Source organism: Gopherus flavomarginatus, chromosome 3 (assembly GCF_025201925.1).
Source record: "Gopherus flavomarginatus isolate rGopFla2 chromosome 3, rGopFla2.mat.asm, whole genome shotgun sequence".
Lineage (NCBI taxonomy): Eukaryota > Metazoa > Chordata > Testudines > Testudinidae > Gopherus > Gopherus flavomarginatus.
The window spans coordinates 45,230,817-45,257,253 of record NC_066619.1 but is presented as its reverse complement, the minus strand read 5'-3'; the positions used below and the strand labels follow the sequence as shown (position 1 = coordinate 45,257,253).

Below are 26,437 nucleotides of genomic sequence, written 5' to 3'. Positions count from 1 at the left end.
TCCCCATGCGGCAGTATGATAATGCTGGTAAATTTCCCCATTAAGACAAGCCCTTACTAAATGTTTCTACTATGACAATCAGTAATGAAAATTAATTTAAATATTAACATAATTTTCAAGCTCAATGATAACTATCACCATTTGCACAAACTGAACAGTTCATATCTCTGAGCCATGAGTTTAGGTTGTATTCTGATTCAGGAAGATAACTGGTGCATTGATTTATACTTGGTTCATGGGTTTTTCACAACCATTTTAAAAAGAAAGTTTGGATTCTGAAGCACAATTTTCTTGCAAAGGATGTATTCACTTCAGGTTTTGTCGCTGGTGGGTCATGGAATACACAAGTACTTAGCATATATGAAGGGATGTATCTGGTGCTGGAAATGGGACTGGAGCAGTTTTTGTTTCTATGATATGTGGTTTCTCTTTTCTTAAGCAATTGGGAAATTACCACTGAGTTCCTTAATGGTTTAACTTTTTTTTAGTATGAGCGTATCAGTGTTGTAGGTGGCGTTTTTTTTTTTTTTTGTGGGGTAGTGTTTATAAAATCAAGTTGACAACCAAGAAATGTGGAAATATCTAATTTTATTTCCAAATTATTTTTATACATTCTGATTAAAAAGGTTGTTTATGCCTGGAGATGTTAGTATAATCTTAACTCTTGCAGCGAATGTGGCTACTTGTGTGTTGGGATTTATGTGTTTGGGTTTAAGACCCTGAACATGAAACTGACTATAAAGAAAATTGAAAAAACTCACTGGCTTTCACTGCAGCAAAGAGAAATGTGAAAAGTAAACAGCAGTATGCAGTGATTAGCAAACTGAAATGAAAATTCTTCTGAGGCAGCGTTAGTAACTTAAGAAAGGAAACTTGTTTATAGTGTAAGTTGAGTTTAAGAAGAAATGCTCAGGAACTTCTGTAGTAAATTATAATTCTATGTCTAATTTGTCTTAAAGATGAAGTTTTTTAATGTCTGTTTTTTCTCTTTTAATCCTCTGATTTTTCTGATTCTATACAATGTATGTAATTTAAATGATACATTTTGGCATTTTCCTATATGGTGACAAATGAAAATAGTAGGTTAGGTAAACTGTAACAGACTCACAAATGTTTGTCACAATCAGCTGAAACAACGTGTAATAAAAAAAATCAAAGTTTTACTACTATTGCCTTAGAACAGTAGTTCTCAATATTTTTTTTTCTTTTTTTCCCCACGGACGACTTGAAAATTGCCAAGGGTCTTGGCAGACCATTTAATGATTTTTCCAAATGTTGTTTGTACTGTTAGCTAACTATTGTAAAGTGCTTTGGATAAAAGTGATATATATATATCGATATCTATCTATCTATCTATCTATATCTATCTATATAAATTTAATTATAATTGTTTTTTGTTATACAAATAAAAGTGCACAACTCATATTTTAATATCAGGAGTCTTACCCTTTCTAATGCAGTGGATGTGCCCTCTCTTCCCTGCTGTGGCAGCCCCCGAGCTGCGGGCTGGGAAGGAGGTGTGTGTGTGTGTGTGTGTGTGTGTGTGTGGTGGAGGGGTTCTCTACCCTTGCCACAGAGCTGAGGCTGGGAAAGCGGGCCGTCTCTTCCCAGCCGCTGCAGCCCTGGAGCTGGGAAAAGTCGCCTCTTTCTCTGGCCACCGCAGCCCTCCATGTCCCAAACTTCCCCCACCCCCTTTTCTCACCCCACTGCCCCCTCCCACCTACCCTCTATTCCGCACCCCCAAGGCCACCACCTCACCTTACATGTGTGTCTCCTCCAGGGTCCAGGCACCTAATTAGTGGAGCCATGCCTGCGCGGCTCTACTAATTAGATCGGTGGCCCTTCATTCTCTTGTGTGCGGCTGCCCATGCACGCACCTCAGAGGGAACTATCTGTGGACCACCTGAATGGAGCTCACAGACCACTGGGTGGTCGACGGACCACAGTTTGAGAACCTCTGCCTTAGAACTCTATCCTGTAAACATGCATATGAGTAACTTTATGCATGTGAATAGTTCAACTGAACTCAGTTATATTGTTGAAACTGAAATCATTTTAAAACTCTAAATTACATTTCACCATTAATGTTGGCTGCTTACTTTTTGCATATTATTCATCTTGAACACGATAATATACTAGTTTTGCTTTATTTTTTGGTCAGTTGCACTTTCTGGTTCTTATATAGTAACTGAATGTCATTTTGTTTCTTTTGGAGTATTGCCTAGAAATGTTTAACTCCAAGTAGACTATTTACATGGAAATCCAATTTTCAACAAGATGGTGGAAACACCTACCTTAGGTTTTATAAAACATTTTAAACAAAAACTAGATATGGGGAATTAATCAAAATTTTCCTTTAAAAGAATTTGCTAAATCAAGGTAACTACTTATTAAAATGATTTTGTTTTACACAGTGTCTTCTCAGAGGTGATAAAATACCCATAGGATAAGGCTGAGAAAATCTAAGGTGACTTCTAGAAATCTGTTTTGATTTATTCTAGTTGTTCAGTGGCAAAATAGTTAAATCAATGCGTGCTTTGAAAGAAATACATAATTAGTATTTTGTTAGCTGCCTAATTTCAGGATTTTTTAAAATGTTGACCTAGGTAGAAGAATACATGTTCACTTTCAGTGAAGAAGAGCATGTTCCCAAATTCCTCCAACTTGGGTCGTCCACCCTTTCTTCCAAAACATCAGCAGCACAATAATTTCTTCAGTGAGCTTCCTCTGAACATACCACCCACTCTTCTCTCTCATCAGCAAATTGTTGATGCTCGGTTCAACTTTCAGAATGCAGCGTAAGTACAGTAGAATTTCAGAGTGGGAAATGGTTCCTGGAAGGCCTGTGCTTTTTTTCTTTTTTTTTTTTTAAACTGATCTAGGTTGGAGGGAAGAATCAAATGAAGATATTTCTCAGAGAATTAACAAATGTCACTGTCAAATCAGGCCCAAAATGTATCTTCCTTTGAAGGAAAATAATTTCTATTTATCACTGGAAGAATATTTTTTTTCCAATATGTTATACTTTGTCATATAAAATATTTTAATTTTGTTTAGAAATTTATCAATTTCTATACATGGGTTTGCATTACCTCTCTTGGTGGCCTGCATATTCCATTACTGTTCAGTAGTAAATGAAATACACACCAGCGCAATACATGATGCATCACAGCAGTGGGAGCTAGTAATCCACAGTGGGTCTTTAAGGATCTTAAATTGAGAATGGGTGGGGGTGGAGAGTCAACGGAGGAGATGAATAAGGGAAAGGAACATTTGGCTGGGGTTAAGTTTTAAAGCATGAATGTTCTCTTGAGAAATTCATGTTAACACTAAGTGTTGTTTTTGAGTAAGTTTGCAAAGTTCCTTTTGTATTTGTACTCTGCGCAGTAACTACCTCATTTTCTTATTCTAGTTAATTTCATCCTGTGAAAAGTATTCTCCTCTTCCTCCTTTCAAATGTAAAGAATAGATGTACTACTTCTAACAAATAGGTTATAGTTGGGGTTTTCTACTTAATTTTTTTATTGAAAAGTGTGAGAAAAATATCCCAAACCCTCAGTTATTATCTGAATAATAATTATGGCCTGCAGTCTTTCTAGAGCTCTCTTGAGTGGGAACCTTTCAACTATTCCAGCTGTTTCACCTCAGCCATTGACGTATGGAAATGGCAGCTCAGGACCTACATCAGCTGCCCCCACATTATTCCGAGGCAGGAAGTAAGTATTTGTTAGTATATAATTACTTATGCTTGTAATGCACAAAAAGGTGGTTTTCTGAGAGACTTGATGGTGAGATCATTTTGCATTTTTTATTTAAAATTGTCTAGAATCAGGAATATTGAATAAGAAGTTTCTGATCAAGTAGGTCCAAGTGCATGCATAGCAGCATTTTTAAGCATTCATACACCTGCTTGTGACAATATTAGCTATAGTAGAAAAGTGCTTGGCATATACTGCTCTCTTATTTTCTTTTCAATTACTAGTGGCTCCTCCGCCATCTGTCTTGCAAATCAGGCCCCCAATTCTGTATAAACAAGCACACGCACGTGTTTAACTTGAAGTAGATTAGTGTCAGTAATTTGATAAAAATTCAAATTGAGTAGAACTGCTTTTTCAATGTACATTGTATGGAGATTATGATGTTTCTGTGACATAGAAAACAGGAAGTCTGCAGTTTGTTTGCCTCTGCATCTGAGAGCTATTTGAAGTATAGTATTAGTTACATTTAGCCTTTAACTTTTATTTCATTTTTTATATATATAAATAAATACAAGCAAGGATCTTCTATAAGATCCTTGCTTTTTGGAATTTTGTAAGCAAGTTTTGCTGTTCTACAATAAACAAACAAACTTACATGTAACTTTGTGTCCCTCTCAGTTGTCTTAGGTTTTTCTGAAAGGGAAATTCCAGATGGAAACTGGGTTTTGCTCAGTTTTTTGTCAAGCTGTATTTAGATGGAAATTGGAATTCAAGTAAATGTGCAAAAATAGGATACATAAGGGAAAAAAATCAAAACATGTTTTTGCATTTAAAACTGATTATTTATTAAACAAAGGAAATATTAACTGTAGCTAACAAATTGGCAGATTTGAAAATCTGGCTATGGTGACCAGAAGCAAAGATGTTTAGGTGTCTAAAAATGCAGACAGACACCTTTTGAAAATCCCATTGGCAAACATCTGTATCTGTAGGTGTCTAAATATCTTTGAAAATCTGTCCCCATGTTCTTTGTTTTTAGAATTTGTATATCTCATCCTCTTCTACCTGACTTTTACTCATAGATTGAAAGAGGAAATCAACATCTGTTTTTTAAATTCCCAATCAGTTTCTCAAATTTCAAATTTTTATTTTAAACAGGTTTATTTTTTTAAAAGAAAAGTTTGTTCATGGTGCATTTTTGTAAAGAATAAATACACTTTTATATTCATGTTTTCTTTTTATACAAAACTAGAGCATCCTCTTCTGTACAACAGCTGTTTGAAAGTAAAATGTATAGACTCGAACATCTAATACAGCTTTATCACAATGGGATTTTGAAATGCCAAGACGAATGTAAGACCACAGCATCACATAATAAAGTATATTTAGATTTCTAAAACTAATGAGATCATGCTGGATTATATTGTTTGTGTTTGAAACAGACACATTAACTTTGAGCCACATTAATGAATGCATTAAACTATAAATATTTGCCAAATGAATAGTGGTTCTTTTTTGCCCAGATTACACATTTTACTGTCTGTACAATCTAAACCTACACAGACAAATTCTACATTTTGAATGGCTATTGTGGTAAGTTCCTCTCTTTCTCCCCTTCCCACCTTTGAATTTATCAAATTCATCACTGGGTATACACACTGGACACAACTTTTCACTGCACCAATGTTGATGTAATTACAAAAACACACTTTTCAGTAGTGAGTATTTCAGAAAAAAAGTAAGGTTAAAATAGCCTGACCAGACTTCAGCTTGGTTAGTTATATTTTTGCCTAACTGAATTCACCATTTAGTTTCATTTGACGATGGTATTCATTTTACTATTGTATAATGTAAATTGTGCCATTAAGCAGCTGATGGTGCATTGCACTTCAGAGATGACTGCACTTCAGCGGTTATCCATTCTCATATGTTCTCCATTCAAGATTTTGATTTACTTAGTACCTAGGATGGGCATGCCTCTTGTTTTTAAAAAAAAAAAACTTGGTTTTGCTGAAATATTCACTGTAATTAACTGTTAGTATTTGTACTTCAGGCTCTACTTTAAGTAATTCATTATTGGATGTTGATACATGTTTAAATTACAAGCTGGAAGGATACTGTCTTTGTTTTTTGCAGGAGGCTAAGTGAACAAAATGTTCCTTATGATGTCAAACGTCAGCGGTTTCATTCACCTCATTGTGAGTCAACTCTAGTTAACCAAACAGTGCCTTTACCAGAAGAACGCAGATACTCATTCCCAGGATCAATTCCTTCACCATTGTTTCATGCACATTACATACCAGATTTAACTGGATGTGTTCCACCCTTACGAGATGCTCCATTTCCAGACCCTATAGAAACCACGCTCCCTGTGGCCAAAGATAAGGTAATGTTAACACAGGCCTGAGTTTTACTTTCTTCTTGTGAGATATTCATATTTTATCATTTATATGAAAAAAGTATAAAGAAAACATTTAATGCTAGTGATTTTTTCTTAAGTATTAAAGGTAAGACACCGTTCTGTTTTAAAAAGGGTTACCTAGGGAGGTCATGGAATCTCTATCCTTAGAGGTTTTTAAGGCCTGGCTTGACAAAGCCCTGGCTGGAATGATTTAATTGGGCTTGGCCCTGCTTAGAGCAGGGGGTCTCTTCCAACTCTCATCTTCAGTAAAATTTAACAAATTTAAATGAGCTCATGATACTACTACTTGTCACTTGCATGATGGTTTTACAGAGCACTTACAAACATTAACTAATTTAAGTCTGTTCTCCAGCTGGTAGGGAGACTCTTGTCTCTCAGGCTGCCAGGAAAACTTTTTTTGGAATTTTATGGCAGCATCAGCTGCTGGGTTTAACAAACATGGCTGCTGGGGTGTGTTCTTGCAAGGGACAGAGAATGTCTGTAGCTCTATGCTACCTCCCTGTTTTCTTCCTACATGTGGATCTCAGAAAATCTGCATATGGGTCAGGCAGAGTGAAAATCATAGCGGTCTCCATTTGCTGCATCACATGTGAAACAGCAGAGATAGGACTAATAAGGAAAGAGACCCAGTACTGTGGGAGATTACTCTACAAAAGGAGCAATGAGAGAGCTGTAAAGAAGCCTCTCTACCAAAACTGGGAGGAGGTGAGGGAGAATTTCATTCCAGTTCTGAGGCTGTGTAAGGGAGGAAAAAGCACTTTTTGCTGTATCCTGCATCTTCTAGGATGTGGGGGAGGAGGGACATAGCAGATATAATCCGAGCTGGTGGTAGGCATAAGCAGACTAAGCAATTGCTTAGGGGCTTGAGCAGCTCAAGGGTGCCACCTGTTCACTTTTCAGTATGTGTTTGGGAGTGGCAAAAATATTCCTGCTTAGGGCCCCCAATGAGCTAGCACCACCTCTGGATATAATGATATCATAGCCACAAAATAAGAACAAAGCCTGCTGCAGCGTTTTCTTTTGAAATTGAAAGACTGTAGTGCATTATGTAACAAACAACAGGGAAGTGCCATGTTAGAATTTTCATTTTTAATAAGGTCAAGAATGTATTGAGACAGGTCTTGTTATACTACTGTGAAAATATTTACCTGAAGATGATGATTATTTATAATGCATAGCTATAAAGTAGATTAAGAGAAACTAATGATGCTTGTTTCCAAATAAAACCAGAATTTTTCTGACAGATAGCTAGTGTTTTGATTTTTCCTCTCATGCAAACTGTCTTCAAACTAGTTTTTTTTTATATATGTTTTTTCCTGACATAATTTTAAAGTTCCTATTTGTTTGAGTCAATAGAAAATATTTGTAGCCTTTAGGACTGCTCTTTGCTTGGACTGTTGCAGATATTGCCTGGCTGAAGATGAAAATTGGCTTACTGTGGATGAATAGCCTCTCTCCACTTGTTGGCCAAACCAGTCTTGTGTGGGTGATTTACGGTGAATTTGAGCTGGATAAGGCTCTAAGAGTGAATAGACTTTCGAAGCTAATATAGACATATATGTATGTTATTGCCTCTTAATTATGATGTATTCTGTCTTCCGTTTTTCATATAACTGTATTTTTCGCAGGAATTTTTCACCCATTATAAAAGGTGTTGTTTTTTTTTTGTGGGGGGTGTTAAGTTAAGTCAACAGGTTCTGGAGTTGTTTCAAGCATGTCAGCAACAAACCTGCGACTTGAACAAAAAAGAGCTCTGCCGAACGGAACTCCAGAAGGAAATTCAGCAAATTTTTCCACGTATGTTATTTCAGGCTTTTAATACATATTTGAATATACAGGTTTCAGTTATATGATTTTGTTTGAGCTAAGAAAAATCCTCAACCTTATTCTATGGTTCTGTTACTGCAGAGAGCAGACTCTTCTTGGTTGGATCCTCACTGAATGGATTTGGTACTCGTAGCAGTGATGGTGACCTGTGCCTGGTGGTTAAAGAGGAGCCGGTAAGTTGCTTTAAAAAACATGTTAAAATGGGAAGACTGTTAACACAGTGAACTCTGTAATAAAGCAAATTGTCCCTTTCAAGATATTACCTTGAAAAATTTGGTTTTTGTTTAGTGGATTAAGTCTGTTTTTGGAATCCACCCATGTAAGAAATTGAGAGTTATATAGGAGGTGTGAAAACCTTCTATTTAACAATTATATTTCACATTGCTAGAGCTTTGATCTGTGGCTCTCAGAATACTTTACAAATCTTAATGTAGCTTCATGCAACAGCCCTGTAAAGTAGTTACCTTAATTTTACAAATAGGCAGAACTGAAACACAGAGAGATGAGTTAGTTGCCCAAGGTCACACCGGAAAATCTGTGACACTTTACTTCAATAGGAAAAAAGTTCTCAAAAGTGAAAATGACTTAAAGTCCAGGTTACATAATGTGGTGACAGCCATTTGCATTGTTATTAGACAGCAAGACAAACTTTCCGTGATACAAAATCCTATTGAGAAAAAAACAGAGAATGTGAACTTTTTAAGAGGGAATAGAGATTCGGTAATTTTACTGAGTTGCCACAGTAAGAAAACTTATTATGTAATATATCATCACTAAAATGTACTTATTGTACTTTACTACATATAGTGAGAGGACGCGAAGTTCAGAGAAAAAGAATAGTAAAATTTAAGTCTTAAGTAGAGGATTCTGGAGTATTCTTGTAAGTAACACCAATTAAAGCGAATGTTGCAAAACTCCAGTTTCTTCAGATATGGGTTAGTTTCCTGTCATAGTTGTTCTCTGGTGTGACTATGATGCATGATAAGCAATACTCTGTATGACATATTTTAGCTGTTGCTAAAGAAAATATTATAAAGGCTTTGATAAACTTCCTGAATGCTGATAGGTTTTTACATGCTCATCTCCTAAAATATCAGATTTTTTCCATTCACTGTAAATAATAGGGAAAGAGAAGGGGTCACGTACTTATATTCTGTATCTTAAATTTCATATTTCAGGTAAATCAGAAGACTGAAGCAAGGCATATACTCAGCTTAGTCCAAAAACTCTTCTGTACTAAACTTTGTAAGTCCTAGACAATTGGTAACAGTGTTTGTAATTCTGGAGGCAAAATGGATAGTTCATTAAAGCTACCTTTATATGTCTATGTTGTCTAGATTCCAATCATATGGGATAAAAATATCACATAATGTACAGTATCTTATCAGAAGGGGTAAGTGGTACAGTAGTTGGAAAGGCCTTTCCAGATTCTAAAATCAGATAGACATGACTTTTTAAATTTCACTGGGAAGATTATTTTTAATAAACTAGTGTTCCCCTCTAGTGCTTGCAACCCAAACCTTACATCTTTAGGTTACTGAGAACCTGATTGTAAACATGAAGAGAAACTGCTTAATCTATATTATAGATTATAGTATTATAGTGAGCAGTAAGTTACTTTAAGGTGGTCTTAAAGGTAAGAACAAAATGTTCTTACCTTTATTTTCCTTATACTTTCTACTTCTGGCTTAATTTACAGTAGCGATAAGGGAAAATAAAATGTTGTCTGATACAGAAAGCATGCAAAGTTCAAGTGGTCCCAGATTTTGCTAGCATAGTGAAGACTATTAAAAGCTCTGTTCCCTGATGGTTTTCCGTAATGGTTAAGCTCCTTTGGACTCAGCTTTTCTCTCTCTCTGTCTCTCCTGATTATTGCTGAGTGAGAGATGCCTCTGGGAAGATATGTCCTAGCTCCCAAAAAACAAAATGCAGGTGTGGTCTGTCTCCCCTACTGTCCTTTGATGGGAAGAGTTGTCCTAATTGCAAAAATAACAATAACTTGTGTTCTATGTCGATAGAATGCTAGGGAACATCTTTCTCAGAACACAGTCAATTAACCAAATTAACAGTTCCTGCAGAGAGTTTTAAGTACAGTATGTATGTATAATGAAGATACAATTCTTGTGTTAAGACAAAATCAAAGTACTAATCTAACAAAATGTAAATTAAAAAATCCTAAGTACTAAGGGAAAAGATTAAAAATTAGACACACCCACATCTCAGTGCTAGTCTGTTTTGCTGTATATCAGCGGACTGTGGGTCTGGCTTCCAAGTTTTAGGTCTGGTTTTGTACCTCTTGCAAAGTAAGTAGCACTAATATAAGCAGTTTCGTTGATTTAGGCATGGTCTACACTACGCGTTTAAACCGATTTTAGCAATGTTAAACCGATTTAACGCTGTACCCGTCCACACTACGAGGCCCTTTATATTGATATAAAGGGCTCTTTAAATCAGTTTCTGTATTCCTCCCCGATGAGAGGAGTAGCGCTAAAATCGGTATTACCATATAGGATTAGGGTTAGTGTGGCCGCAAATCGACGGTGTTGGCCTCCAGGCAGTATCCCACAGTGCACCACTGTGACCGCTCTGGACAGCAATCTGAACTCGGATGCAGTGGCCAGGTAAACAGAAAAAGCCCTGCAAAATTTTGATTTTCATTTCCTGTTTGCTCAGCATGGAGCTCTGATCAGCACGGGTGGCAATGCAGTCCGAAATCCAAAAAGAGCTCCAGCATGGACTGTACGGGAGATACTGGATCTGATCGCTGTATGAGGAAACAATTCTGTTCTATCAAAGCTCCGTTACAGAAGACGAAATGCCAAAGCGTTTGGAAAAAAAAAATCTCCAGGCTACACAGTGCTGCGTGACAAGCATAATGGGAAGCCAGAGACTCAAATGGACGCTCATGGAGGGGGGTACTGAGGACTCCAGCTATCCCACAGTCCCCAGCAGTCTCCAAAAAATATTAGCATTCTTGGCTGAGCTCCCAATGCCTGTAGGTTCAAACACATTATCTGGTGTGGTTCATGGAATAACTCGTCAATTTACTCCCTCCTCCCGCCCCCGTGAAAGAAAAGGGAAGAAATCGTTTCTTGACTTTGTTATATGTCACCCTATGTCTACTGAATGCTGCTGGTAGACGCGATGCTGCAGCAGTGAAGAGCAGTATCCACTCCTCTCCCCTGCCCGGTGGGAGACGGTGCAGTAGGACTAGTAGCCGTCCTTGTTATCAACTTGTGAGTGCTCCTGGCTGGCTTCAGGTGAGGCTGGCCGGGGGCGCCTGGGTGAAAATAGGAATGATTCTCGGTCATTCCCAGTAGATGATACAGAACGACTGGTAACCGTCCTCATCAAAGCAACTGGGGGCTGAGCTCAATCAGCTCCCTCCCTTTCCTGTGTAAAGAAAAGATTCTGTCCTGCCTGGACTGTCATAGCAGCGGCATGCTGGGCTTCTCTTCCCCGCACCACTTAATGTCCTGCCTGGACTGTCATAGCACTGGGAGGCTGCCTCCCCCTCATTTTATCTCATTAACAAGTCACTGTTTCTTATTCCTGCATTTTTTATAACTTCATGACACAAATGGAGGGGACACTGCCACGGTAGCCCAGGAGGGTTGGGGGAGGAGGGAAGCAACGGGTGGGGTTGTTGCAGGGGCACCCCCCCCCGTGAATGGCATGTAGCTCATCATTTCTGCAGGATCTGACACGGAGCAGCTGTGCTCTCTGATACACTAGTTCTCTAGCACACTTGCCCCATATTCTAGGCAGGACTGACTCTATTTTTAGAAACCATAAAGGAGGGATTGACTCGGGGAGTCATTCCCAGTTTTGCCTTTGCGCCCCCGGCCGATCTCAGCCAGGGGCACCCACGATAGCAGCAGACAGTACAGAAGGACAGATAACCGTCATCTCATTGCCAATTTACACTGGCAGCAGACGATTCAGAACGACTGGTAACCGTCTCTGCTATCATGCAAAAGCAAATGAATGCTGCTGTGTGGCGCTGGAATATCGTCTCTGTCCGCAGCATCCAGTACACATACGGTGACAGTAAAAAAAAAAAAAAAAAAAAAAAAAAAAAAGGCTGAACGGGCTCCATGGTTGCCATGCTATGGCGTCTGCCAGGGCAATCCAGGGAAAAAGGGCACGAAATGATTGTCTGCCGTTGCTTTCCCGGAGGAAGGAATGACTGACGACATTTACCCAGAACCACCCGTGACAATGATTTTTGTCCCATCAGCCACTGGGCTCTCAACCCAGAATTCTAAGGGGCGGGGGAGACTGCGGGGAACTATGGGATAGCTACGGAATAGCTACCCACAGTGCAACGCTCCGGAAATCGACGCTAGCCTCGGACCATGGACGCACACCGCCGAATTAATATGCGTAGTGTGGCTGTGTGCACTCGACTTTATACAATCTGTTTTATAAAACCGGTTTATGTAAAATCGGAATAATCCCGTATTGTAGACGTACCATTAGAATCATAGATTATTAGGGTTGGAAGGGACCTCAAGAGATCATCTAGTCCAGCCACTGCTCAAAGCAGGACCAATCCCCAAATCGCCCCCTCAAGGATTGAACTCACAACCCTGGGTTTAGCAGGCCAATGCTCAAACCGCTGAGCTATCCCCAATGGTCCTTTTCATGTGAGCAAGAACTATTCAGTGTAGCATTTGAAGAATTGATCTTTTTAGGATTAATCTGCTTGTATCTCGTGTCCCATTGAAAAACCTTCGACCAATGTTTTTTTCACAGTAGAAATGAAGTTATCTTTAATTTTTTCTTATAATCACCTAGATTGTATTTCAGCTAGTAGTTCTTCTAGGTTTACTGCAAAAGTTCATATTGGACTTCATTATATCACTTTAGCTAAGTTCACTAGTCAGCTCCTGTTTACTAAATGTGAACGATCTGACTACCACTTTAGGATCCAGTTTTCTTACATTCAATGTCTTACATGACACTTCACTGAATATATTTTTCCTCCCTTTCAGCAAACTACATTGAGAGACCTCAGCTGATTCGAGCAAAAGTGCCAATAGTGAAGTTCAGGGATAAAGTCAGGCAAGTACTTTAAATTAACATCCTTTCTTAGGCCTGATACAGTAAAGTTCTTAAACATGTACTTTGCGCTTGTGTAGTCCCATTAAAATCGTGCTTCGTATTTGTCACGTGTAGTCAGATCATAGATCTTGTCAGCTAGCACAGTGGTAATGTCAACTTATCTCCTTTCTGGCCTTAAGCAATTCTCAACAGCCCCTCCAGCTGCGAGTTTTTATGATGTGAATAAATAGCAGCACCACATCACATATTATCATTTACACAGCATTTTGTCTCTTAAAGGCCTTAGTTAATAGTAGATCTGGGTGAGAATCTTTTCTCATCCTGCAAACATGTTTGAGATTTTGAAAAATTTCCAGTTCCACGTTGGCACATATCTGAGACCTCTTGAAATCTTTTGTGAAAAATCAGTGAGCACTCCCACCCAGAATAGCTAGTATTCCTGTTGTTAGGAGGCTTACCTGGGAAGTGGATATTCAGGTTCCAGTCATTCCAGGTGAATATTCTAACTGCGGAGACAGAGAATCGAACTCTATCTCTGATCTATTGAATATTTACTTATTTATGCAAAGTGGAACGGGTCAAACAGAAGAGAGCGAGTCATCCGCTACAGAGTAGTAAATAGCCTGTGAGCTAGAACGTTTGCCTGGGATATGGAATGCCCATGTTTAAGCCTGTGCACCAAATCAAGCAGAACTGAAACTTGAACCTGTATATCCAACTTCCCAGGTGAGCGCCGTAACGACTGGGCTATTCTGAGGTAGGGGGTGGTTTCTGGTTTTGACCTGAGGCATCTTTCCCACCAGAAGTGTAGTTTCTGGTCCATCCTGCAAAAATTGGCATTTTTCCAAAGAAACGACATCTTAGAAAAAATTCTCAAACAGCTCTAGTTAATAGTTACTTCATTGCAGGATAAAATTCAAAGGGGAAAAAATTCAAGATGTTTTCAACATTAAAGTGTTTAACTGTTGTCAAGAATTAATTCATGATTTCTTTGAGTGTGGCAGTGTGGATCCCACTGTAGATGTGAATGTGCCTCACATGCACAAGCTCAGAATCTTTTGAATAGCAGTATCTGTCGGTGCTTCACATGCCCCCTGTGCCGTCTCATGTTCCCATACCAAGACATAAAGGACAGAATGTCTGCAACCCTCCCTCAGTTGCCTCTTACTGTCTGTGGCAGCAAAATGGAACCTGGCAAATGTTCAACCCACTACACTTCTTGAGCTTCAGACTTTGTTTTGTGAAGAAACTCTTCTTCACTTCTTGTTATCTTTGACTTAGATGTTTAAAAAAATGGGTATGTGCCCCATATGCCCCCTGTAGAGTAGGGCAAGGCATTTTGCACCAACTGTCATCATGACAAACTCTAAACCCACGGGGTTTAAACCCTATCTGTCATGTGATAGTCATATGCTCTTCATTGATGGGCTTAGCAGATGTCTCTTCTGCTTCAGGGCGGGGACATCACCAGCAAATGTATTTTTTTTTTTTTTCCCTGCTGCATCTTCTCATCCTGCACTCAAAAACTGAGACACATCAGGCTCAAATTACTTCTACTTGAGCAATCCATGAAAGTCATCTTACCCTGGGGAAGAGAAATCCACCAACTCAGAGTTGAGGAGCCGATCCATGGCAAGTGCCTCCCTGTAACCAGGCACCATAATCTTGGTTCTAGTGGGGAGAAGAAGCCTTTGAAAGAGAGAAACACCTCTTTGCCATCTCCAAGGTACTCTTTCTTCCCTACTTCAATTAGGGAATCCTCCTTTGTGGGTCAGAATGTTCCCAGAGTTCCCTCTAGGTTACTTTCTGTACTGGGCACTGATATGTGACTAGCAGTGGACAGGAGAACTGTAATTGGGACAGTACCCTTGTAATCTGTCACCTTGGCCTTACTGGCGCTGCTGCGATATGCTCTTCCATGTGTTGAGAAATGCAGAGCCTCATCCCACATAGTAAGAAAACAAGCACCTTCATCCTTTCTCCCATGCTGTCCCTGATGCTTGGGAAGAGCTTACCTTAAACACCTGCAAAACTAACTCATTATCCTCCTTCAAAACCGGCCTTAAAATTCTACCTTGCCATGAGGCCTACACAAAACTTGGCAATGGTTATGCTGCTGTTGTGCTGAGACCACTACCTATCCTGCTGGCCACTACTGACTTACTGTTTCCTTGTACTTCCTATCTGCCTCTATCCTCTGTTGTCTTTTGCCTTTATACTTGGATTGTAACCTCTTTGGGGGCAGGGAATGTCTGTTTGTACAGCACCTAGTGCAATGGGGTTCTGGTTTGTGATAAAATTGCTCTCCATCTTCTCTCATCTAATGGTATCCAAATTTCTTGAGACTAATGCTTACTTATCTACTGGTTAGAGAACCTTCTTCCATATGGAACCTCAGTGTTGTCCTTTCAAAGCTTATGGAGCTTCCCTTCAAACCTCTCTCAGAGAGCTCCATCTACAGTCTTACTCTCAAAACAGTCTTTTTGGTGATAATCAATTTGGCCAGAACAGAATTTGGTCTGTTCTTCCTGAAACTCCACACCAGGGGAGAAAAAGCTACATACTCTGGACATATTCAGAGCTCTTTATTACATTGACAGGCCCAAATCTTTCAGAATGTCTCCTTTTCTATTTGTGGCTACAGGGACAGGCTACTTCATGCACTCCATTATCCGTTTAGGTAGTCTTTGTATCTAATTGTGTTACCAGCTGACTGTTGTGCCTATCCTAATGATTATTAAGGTTCACTCCAGCAGAGCCTAGGTAACATCTGGAGCCTACTTCTGAAATGTACTGAAATCTGCAAGGTAGTTACACAGAGCAACCCACTCATGTATGTCAAGCATTATTTACTGGATTTAGCTAGATCTGATGCCAAGTTTGGGAAAGCTGTACTTCCATTTCTGTTCAACTGATTCAGCTGATGCTCCTTATGCCACCATACCTTGCCTTTCTGTAGTAGCAGTGGTTCTTTAAGATGTTGTGGGAAGTGTGGGTCCCACGACCCATTCTCCATCCCTCCTTTTGTAGTCCTCGGCAGTCAAGGGCTTTGAATTATGAGGGAACTGAGGTAGGGGGAGGGACACGGCCATTGCACAGGAGCATGAGGCAGCACAGGCACATGTGCAGCCCTGCTGGATATAGCTGTTGAAAAGATTTTAAGTTTTGTGCATGTGCGATTCAGAGCAGGGAGGGGATGTCACTTCTTACCCTGTAAGACTTAGTGCCTCTCAGTGCTTTGCCACTGTAACTCACTACCTGGGACATAGACACTCAGCCTATGACCTGCATGCTTGTTGCTGACTCAGTGTGCTATGCAGCCAGCGCTGGTTCAGCAATTCTGACCCAAGCAGCCTGTCTACAGACCCACACTGGTTTCTATCAGCCTTGGTTACAACCAGCAAGATGACCCCAACACACTCCCAGTCCCAGATTTTCCCAAAACCTTGTGCTCTATGTCCAGCCCTCACTTGGACAATTTAGAGAAATAAGAAGGTCTGTGTGTCTTTTTAAAGGAACAAAAGCACATCAGAGTTATTAATTTAATTGAAATAAATATATTCTTTCCTGCAGACACAGCACAGAATTGGTTAACAGTAAATAAATAAATAAATAAATAAATAAACTAACCTGTGTCCTATTGTTAATACATTTAAGTGATGCCAAGTAAAAGAAATAAAGTTAGAAAAGTTTACAAGCAAATCAAAAGGGAAAACGGGTATCTAAAAGATAAACTAGCAAGGGACAGGCTTTGTTCACGATGGTTTCTCACACCAGTCTTCGGTCTTCCCAGTCATAGCTGACTTTCTCAGGATTTTCCACAGAAGCACGAGGTCCTGGCTTCGCTTGTCTTTTGTGAGTGAAAGATCTTGGCCTAAGCAGATTTCTCACTTTATTTTCAGTTTCCAGAGACTTCAGTACAACCTTGGTTGAAAGACACATCTTTCTCTGCTGTTCCCTTGTCTGTCTAGTGATTGGGTTCAAATGTGGCTTCTGTCCTTGCTTATATCTTCCAAATTTCAGTGACCTTGTTTCAAGAGGCAAGATTACCTCATGCTGTTATAATCTCATAGACTCATAGACTCTAGGACTGGAAGGGACCTCGAGAGGTCATCGAGTCCAGTCCCCTGCCCTCATGGCAGGACCAAATACTGTCTAGACCATCCCTAATAGACATCTATCTAACCTACTCTTAAATATCTCCAGAGATGGAGATTCCACAACTTCCCTAGGCAATCTATTCCAGTGTTTAACTACCCTGACAGTTAGGAACTTTTTCCTAATGTCCAACCTAAATCTCCCTTGCTGCAGTTTGAGCCCATTGTTTCTTGTTCTATCATTGGAGGCTAAGGTGAACAAGTTTTCTCCCTCCTCCTGATGACACCCTTTTAGATACCTGAAAACTGCTATCATGTCCCCTCTCAGTCTTCTCTTTTCCAAACTAAACAAACCCAATTCCTTCAGCCTGCCTTCATAGGTCATGTTCTCAAGACCTTTAATCATTCTTGTTGCTCTTCTCTGGACCCTCTCCAATTTCTCCACATCTTTCTTGAAATGCGGTGCCCAGAACTGGACACAATACTCCAGTTGAGGCCTAACCAGCGCAGAGTAAAGCGGAAGAATGACTTCTCGTGTCTTGTTTACAACACACCTGTTAATGCATCCCAGAATCATGTTTGCTTTTTTTGCAACAGTATCACACTGTTGACTCATATTAAGCTTGTGGTCCACTATGACCCCTAGATCTCTTTCTGCCATACTCCTTCCTAGACAGTCTCTTCCCATTCTGTATGTGTGAAACTGATTGTTCCTTCCTAAGTGGAGCACTTTGCATTTATCTTTATTGAACTTCATCCTGTTTACCTCAGACCATTTCTCCAATTTGTCCAGATCATTTTGAATTTTGACCCTGTCCTCCAAAGCAGTTGTAATCCCTCCCAGTTTGGTATCGTCCGCAAACTTAATAAGCGTACTTTCTATGCCAACATCTAAATCGTTGATGAAGATATTGAACAGAACCGGTCCCAAAACAGACCCCTGCGGAACCCCACTCGTTATACCTTTCCAGCAGTATTGGGAGCCATTAACAACTACTCTCTGAGTACGGTTATCCAGCCAGTTATGCACCCACCTTATAGTAGCCCCATCTAAATTGTACTTTCCTAGCTTATCTATAAGAATATCATGCGAGACTGTATCAAATGCCTTACTAAAGTCTAGGTATATCACATCCACCGCTTCTCCCTTATCCACAAGGCTCGTTATCCTATCAAAGAACGCTATCAGATTAGTTTGACACGATTTGTTCTTTACAAATCCATGCTGGCTATTCCTTATCACCTTACCACCTTCCAAGTGTTTGCAGATGATTTCTTTGATTACCTGCTCCATTATCTTCCCTGGCACAGAAGTTAAACTAACTGGTCTGTAGTTTCCTGGGTTGTTTTTATTTCCCTTTTTATAGATGGGCACTATATTTGCCCCCTTCCAGTCTTCTGGAATCTCCCCCGTCTCCCATGATTTCCCAAAGATAATAGCTAGAGGCTCAGATACCTCTTCTATTAACTCCTTGAGTATTCTAGGATGCATTTCATCAGGCCCTGGTGACTTGCAGGCATCTAACTTTTCTAAGTGATTTTTTACTTGCTCTTTCCTTATTTTCTCTTCTAAACCTACCCTCTTCCCGTAAGCATTCACTATACTAGACATTCCTTCAGACTTCTCAATGAAGACTGAAACAAAGAAGTCATTAAGCATCTCTGCCATTTCCAAGTCTCCCGTTACTGTTTCCCCCTCCTCATTGAGCAGTGGGCCTACCCTGTCCTTAGTCTCCCTCTTGCTTCTGATGTATTGATAAAAAGTCTTCTTGTTTCCCTTTATTCCCATAGCTAGTTTGAGTTCATTTTGTGCCTTTGCTTTTCTAATCTTGCCTCTGCATTCCTGTGTTATTTGCCTATATTCATCCTTTGTGATCTGACCTAGTTTCCATTTTTTATATGACGCCTTTTTATTTTGTAGGTCACGCAAGATCTCAAGGGTAAGCCAAGGTGGTCTTTTGCCACATTTTCTATCTTTCCTAACCATCGGAATAACTTGCTTTTGGGCCCTTAATAGCGTCCCTTTGAAAAACTGCCAACTTTCCTCAGTTGTTTTTCCCCTTAGTCTTAATTCCCATGGGACCTTGCCTATCAGCTCTCTGAGCTTACCAAAATCCGCCTTCCTGAAATCCATTGTCTCTATTCTGCTGTACTCCCTTCTACCCTTCCTTAGAATTGCAAATTCTATGATTTCATGATCACTTTCACCCAAGCTTCCTTCTACTTTCAAATTCTCAACAAGTTCCTCCCTATTTGTTAAAATCAAGTCTAGAACAGCTTCCCCCCAGTAGCTTTTTCAACTTTCTGAAATAAAAAGTTGTCTGCAATGCAGTTCAGGAACTTATTGGATAGTCTGTGCCCCGCGGTGTTATTTTCCCAACATATATCTGGATAGTTGAAGTCCCCCATCACCACCAAATCTTGGGCTTTGGATGATTTTGTTAGTTGTTTGAAAAAAGCCTCATCCACCTCTTCCACCTGATCAGGTGGCCTGTAGTAGACGCCCAGCACGACATCACCTGTGTTTTTTACCCCTTTTAGCCTAACCAAGAGACTCTCCACCCTTCTGTCTCCTATGTCCATCTCCACCTCAGTCCAAGTGTGTACATTTTTAATATATAAGGCAACACCTCCTCCCTTTTTCCCCTGTCTATCCTTCCTGAGCAAACTATACCCATCCACACCAATATTCCAGTCGTGTGTATTATCCCACCAAGTTTCAGTAATGCCAATAATGTCGTAGTTGTATTTATTTATTAGCACTTCCAGTTCTTCCTGCTTATTACCCATACTTCTTGCATTTGTATAAAGGCATCTAAGATACTGGTTTGATCTTGCCTCCCAGCTTTGCCCTGACCCTCCTTCCTCTCTGCCATTATAGCCCGTGCTCCCTCCTGTTTCCAACCCATCTCCCAGGTCTTGTTCCCCACTTACCTGTGGGCTTTGCTCACCTGTCCCCGTCAAACCTAGTTTAAAGCCCTCCTTACTATTTTAGCCAGTCTGTGCGCAAATAAGGCCTTTCCCCTCTTCGAAAGGTGAACGCCATCTGTTCCTAGCAGTCCTTCCTCAAATAGCATCCCGTGGTCGAGGAAGCCAAAGCCCTCCTGGCGACACCATCTTCGCAGCCAGGCATTCACCTCCACGATGCATCTGTCTCTGCCCGGACCCCTACCCTCAACAGGAAGAATCGAAGAGAATACCACCTGCGCTCCAAACTCCTTAACCCGTACTCCTAGAGCCCTGTAGTCACTCTTGATCTGCTCAGCGTCACACCTTGCAGTATCATTTGTGCCCACATGGATGAGTAGCATGGGGTAGTAGTCAGAAGGCCGGATAATCCTCGACAATGCCTCTGTAACATCTCGGATACGGGCCCCTGGCAGGCAGCATACCTCCCGGGATGAACGGTCAGGGCGACAGATGGGTGTCTCCGTCCCCCTCAGCAGAGAGTCTCCAACCACCACTACCCTACGTTTCTTATCAGTGGTGGCAGCAGACCTCCCAGCCTTAGGGGTACGAGGCTTCACCCCCTTAACTGTTGGGGGTGATTTCTTCTCTCCTTCCCTTCCTGTGGACTTCCCATCCCCCTGCTTACATAAATGGCGCTTCTATAGTTTTTTGGTCACGCTTTGCTTAATTTGATTGGAGACTGGTAGATAGCTGCCTTCTCTCCTGGCTGGGAGGGAACCTGTTTCTGTTTGGGCACAGACTTTAAAGCATAATGTAATTAAATATTCATATTTCCTCACATAGTGTTAATACATACATATCATCATCATCATCATCATCGATCTGGTGTATCGTTAACTTTCAGAAAAGATTTCAGAGTGGTAGCCGTGTTTGTCTGTATCAGCAAAAAGAACAAGGAGTACTTGTGGCACCTTCGAGACTAACAAATTTATTCGGGCATAAGCTTTTGTGCACTAAAACCCACTTCATCGGATGCATGGAGTGGAAAATACAGTAGGAAGATATATATATATACACACAGAGAACATGAAAAAATGGGTGTTACCATACCAACTCTAAAGAGACTTATCAATTAAGGTGGGCTATTATCAGCAGGAGAAAAAAAACTTTTGTAGAGATAATCAGGATGGCCCATTTCAAACAGTTGACAAGAAGGTGCGAGTAACAGTAGGGGGAAAATTAGCATGGAGAAATATTTTTTACTTTGTGTAATGACCCATCCACTCCCAGTCTTTATTCAAGCCTAATTTAATGGTGTCCAGTTTACAAATTAATTCCAGTTCTGCAGTTTCTCGTTGGAGTCTGTTTTAGAAGGTTTTTTGTTGGAGAATTGCGACTTTTAGGTCTGTAACTGAGTGACCAGGGAGGTTGACGTGTTCTCTGACTGGTTTTTGAATGTTATAATTCTTTACATCTGATTTGTGTCCATTTACTCTTTTGTGTAGACACTGTCTGGTTTGGCCAGTGTACATGGCAGAGGGACATTACTGGCACATGATGGCATATATCATATTGGTAGATGTGCAGGTGAACGAGCCTCTGATGGAATGGCTGATGTGATTAGGTCCTATGATGGTGTCCCTTGAATAGATAAGTGGACAGAGTTGGCAATAGGCTTTGTTGCAAGGATAGGTTCCTGGGTTAGTGTTTTTATTGTGTGGTTGCCTGTGAGTATTTGCTTCAGGTTGAGGGGCTGTCTGCAAGCAAGGACTGGGCTGTCTCCCAAGATCTTTGAGAGTGAGGGATCGTCCTTCAGGATAGGTTGAAGATCCTTGATGATGCGCTGTAGAGGCTTTAGTTGGGGGCTGTAGGTGATGGCTAGTGGCGTTCTGTTACTTTCTTTGTTGGGTCTGTTATGGAGTAGGTGACTTCTGGGTATTCTGGCTCTGTCAATCTGTTTCTTCACTTCAGCGGGTGGGTATTGTAGTTTTAAGAACGCTTGATAGAGATCTTGTAGATGTTTGTCTCTGTCTGAGGGATTAGAACAAATGTGGTTGTAGACAATGGATCGTGTGGTGTGTCCTCAATGGAAGCTAGAGGCATGCAGATAAGTATTGCAGTCAGTAGGTTTCCAGCATAGGGTGGTGTTTATGTGACCATCGCTTATTAGCACTGTATTGTTCAGGAAGTCGATCTCTTGTGTGGAGTGGTCCAGGCTGAGGTTGATGGTGGGATGGAAATTGTTGAAATCATGGTGGAATTCCTCAAGGGCTTCTTTTCCATGGGGCCAGGTGATGAAGATGTCATCCTCACCTACAACTATTTCACATTTGGGGACAATGTATACCTTAAAGTCAGCAGCACTTCTATGGGTACCCACATGGCCCCACGCTACGCCAACATTTTTATGGCTGACTTAGAACAACGCTTCCTGAGCTCTCGTGCCCTAACGCCCCTGCTCTACTTGTGCTATATTGATGGCAACACCCATTTTTTCATGTTCTCTGTGTGTGTGTGTGTGTGTGTGTGTGTGTGTGTGTGTGTGTGTGTGTGTGTATATATATATTCCTACTGTATTTTCCACTGCATGCATCTGATGAAGTGGGTTTTAGCCCACAAAAGCTTATGTCCAAATAAATTTGTTAGTCTCTAAGGTGCCACAAGTACTCCTCATTCTTTTTTCAGAAAAGACTTCACCCTGTAAACTTTGATGATACAGTAATGCTGTATACAATCAGTTGATTCAATTGCTTATCGCTTGAGCTTCAGCCCATCCACCTCACCCCTATCTTTATAGACCAGTAAACTTCTGCAGTGTATTGTTTGAAAAGTAAAACCCAGACCAAGCTTCTCTCTCCTGCTGGGACGTAGATGCCATGCTGTCTCCTCCCCCACTTGTTAGTTTTATAGCTGTGTTTACATGATATGTAAAAATGGGTCTTCCTTGTCTCTGCCTGATCACCAGGCTGGTCAGAGAAGCAAATACACATTCCTTTGTCTAGGGCAGACCTGGTTACCAACTTCCTCTGGCATGCCTGGTTTAAACACATTTTATTAATCGTTCCAGCATACATTCATAACTCTCAATACACACTGCATACGTACCTCACGCAAGAATATTAATGATCAGTTAGTTATTAACTTTTCAAATGCTTCACAAGGCATATTTTGTACAAAGATTATTATAGTAGTGTGTAGGGTGTGAATACAGGGGTGCTTAGGTTCACAGTGTGTGATCCACATGCACACTTACAGTGAGATCCACAGTAATATCATCTCAAAGAACCATATTTACTATAGGGTAAGTAACTGATCTTTGTACTTTGTTGTTAAGACAGTTTTACATCAAATGAACATCATTTTTTATAAAGACTTATTGTTTTTTAATCATTATACATAAACTATAGAGTCTGATTTGAATCAAAATTAACATTCTAAATACTTTGTGAAGAGAGGTGTTGAATTTGTAGCAAAAATTATGGACTTTCATGCTAACCGTATAATACAAGGATTATACACGTGCATTAAATACTTGGTTTAGTATTTAATTTTTATTTTTTTAAACACTTAAGGAAAAACAGTGTGTATCTAAGTGAAAAAATAAACATCTCAATGAAAGCATAATGGATGCAAAAAAGTTCTTGTGAAATTTGTGAATGAATATGAAAATCACATTAGCCAAAGAAGAGGGATGCACTAGGAAGCTGTACAGTATAACTATTTTATATCCTGTTACCCTAGCTAAGTTTTCAACATCTGAGTGCTTACTTGGAAAAAAGATTACATGTAAAAGCATTACATTAGTGACAAAGTATAGGGATGGTGCCCAAGTCTTTCTACATTTATGGGCCTGCATGTTAAGATAGGAAGACAATTTGTATATCGTTTTCATATGATGACTATACTCTAATCGTTTTTAATAGAGTGTTCCCTGAGCAGCTTTCTAATATTCAGCTATTTTCTGCTTATTGCCCCCTTTCTTCCTGTTTTCCCCTCCTGCTTTTCCCCCCTTCATCCTGTCCTGGGGTGGGGAACCCAAAACTTTTATTGAGACCTTCCTTGGAGAGATCCACTATGGTCAGATCAAAAACCCGTACTATATCCCCTTTGGTACTACAAAATCAAGTATCTCCTCAGTTTTTATTAGTAACTATCTTCCAATTTTGCTATACTTGCATTCTGGATTAAAAAATGCTAACTGGAATTTCATTACATATTTTTTCCATTTACAATGAGGTTCAAAATAGGACAAAAGGTGGTCTGTTGGATAGGGTATAGGACTGTAGGACACAAGAACAAAATATGCAAAATATTACTTTTAAAATAGTTGAATAAAATGATCAATTGTAGGTAAACAATGGATAAATTATCCAAATAGTGAAGTAAAAGCAAGCATCATGTAAAGTTTGCCCAGATACCACAGTGGTCTCCTGTGTGCATTTAGTAGTAACTCACAAGTGAGAAACTTAAGTGATTAGATGTAGTTATCTTTATGTAACAGCAAGTTTAAAAAAACCCAAACCCTAAGAATAAGTATGAAAATGACCATATTAGGTAGTTTTCATAAAGACTCTGATAAGCTTACAGTTCATACTAGTTTTGCCGGTAATACTACTACGTAAAGTTTCACCTAATACATTGCCATAATTTTAACATCAACACACAAAGTGGAAACTCTTTACAATCAGGGATTGAAAAACTTACTTGTCATCTATTAGCCCCCGGGCAAAATTATCACCCAAGAAAACTATACTGCCAACACCTGTAGCTTATGGGAATTAAACAGCTGTTGTACTATTTGTGTATTTTTAGTTGTAGCACTGTCAGCAATACTTTCTATGTTTTATTGCTTTTGTTAGACCTTCTTTCTGTTTTTTAGATTCAATCTAATTATAGGGAAAATAACTTTCACGGCAAGGGATTTTGAGAAAAATCTTGTTTCAGAAAAATGAAAACTATTTTTTCCCGGCTTCCTGGCCACCTTGAAGGAAGGCTTTTGTCAATTTCTCTTCTGAAATTGACAGGAGCCTTCTTTGAGGCTAACTGCCAGAAAGGCAGAGAGCTGAGCCGCTATTCCTCCCTGCTAACTACCAAGCTCTGGGACCCAGAGCGGTACTGCTTGTTCCCCTGAGCTAGAGGGGAGGTGGAGGAGGCAGAGTGTCCTGTGCTCTGCTGTGTTTCTATGAAGATTTTTCCAGTTCTAGTACAGATTTGACAAAAGATTTTGTTCTACTGAATAGGCATTTTTTGACAAAACTAAGTTTTTCATCAGAAAATTTCCCTAAAGGTGGTACATCTTTCCTGAATAGTCTTCAGTGTCTTATCCTCTCTTCCCTCCTTTCCTTCACCTAATTCTTTCCCTAATTGTGTACGTTACTGTCTCCGTCTTCTCCTAAAATCTCCATGACGTACTACTTTTCCATCTTATCCCATAAACCTCTTTCTCTCCCACACTCTTCATTAACTCACACGTGCATGTACCCATGCACTTACCCATACAGAGATCAAAAAATGAACCAGGCAATGAATACCTAGAGGACTAACCCTGTATAAACCAGGCATCTTCTCTTTTTCCCAGCTGCTCCTAGGAAGCATATTTAGTTCAGTGCAGTTCAATGACCACTAATATTCCCAGCGGTGTTTTCACATTATTTATAATATCTACCAAATACTAACTCAAACTTGTAAACTTCCTACTCTGCTGATTTTCTGTTTACTTTGTGGGGCTTTATTGTTCTCTGACTTCTCAAAGAGTAAGATTTAACTCTGATATAGGTTTTCAAATAATATGTCGGATACAATGGGCTGTTTTTAAAGCAATTAACAAAATAAAAATTCCTTTACCAGTATAGCATGTTCTGCAGATATTCAGAATTGATTGCTTAATTGGCATACTTCTGTTTCCACCAATATAACAAATAATCCTATAAATTATTATAAAGGAAATGTAAGTAACATGTGAAAGGGATTTTCTCCCAAACAGAGGTTATTAAACAGCGATCTCATGATTATATTACTGTGTAATGTTTCTCTAAACAAAAGCTCACTGCTGAAATGGTGGTTTTGTTTTTAATCTCTATATGGCAATGATTTGTAAACCTATTAAAGCTTCATAAATAGATTAAAAAAATTAAAGGAGATGGCTGTTAAAATCAAAGCAAAATAAGGAGTATTTGACACTTTGAGAAAATTTGACTGAATCAGTCCTGAATCTCTAATGTATCATTGATTTGAGTTCCCTTCTGGTCCATCTGCAGTGTGTCCTTTCTGTTCTAGATTAAAACGTTGCTGTTCTTCATTGACTGTAAATTCAGATGCTGTCACTAATCTAGAGTTTTCCAATCTCATACAGGCACTACAATTAAAATTTGTCAGTTGGGAATAGGCATATTATGCTTTTCTTGCTGCACTCGTTT

At 39.8% G+C, this 26,437-nt stretch overlaps 1 protein-coding gene across 4 annotated transcripts in view; it reads left to right on the top strand.

The window, feature by feature from the left end:
• The window catches only part of TENT2 (terminal nucleotidyltransferase 2), an 82,845-nt gene that overhangs the window by 5,630 nt on the left and 50,778 nt on the right, over window positions 1-26,437 (top strand). For 2 of the 4 annotated variants that reach the window (XM_050947024.1, XM_050947025.1), the window contains exons 2-8: window positions 2,607-2,798; window positions 3,591-3,716; window positions 5,835-6,084; window positions 7,803-7,917; window positions 8,029-8,120; window positions 9,126-9,192; window positions 12,945-13,014. In XM_050947024.1, the coding sequence (XP_050802981.1) occupies window positions 2,644-2,798; window positions 3,591-3,716; window positions 5,835-6,084; window positions 7,803-7,917; window positions 8,029-8,120; window positions 9,126-9,192; window positions 12,945-13,014 (875 nt within the window). In that variant the 5' untranslated portion in view covers window positions 2,607-2,643. Of the gene's footprint in view, window positions 1-1,543; window positions 2,468-2,606; window positions 2,799-3,590; window positions 3,717-5,834; window positions 6,085-7,802; window positions 7,918-8,028; window positions 8,121-9,125; window positions 9,193-12,944; window positions 13,015-26,437 lie in introns of those variants that run through there. The other 2 variants (XM_050947026.1, XM_050947027.1) reach the window with 2 other exon arrangements.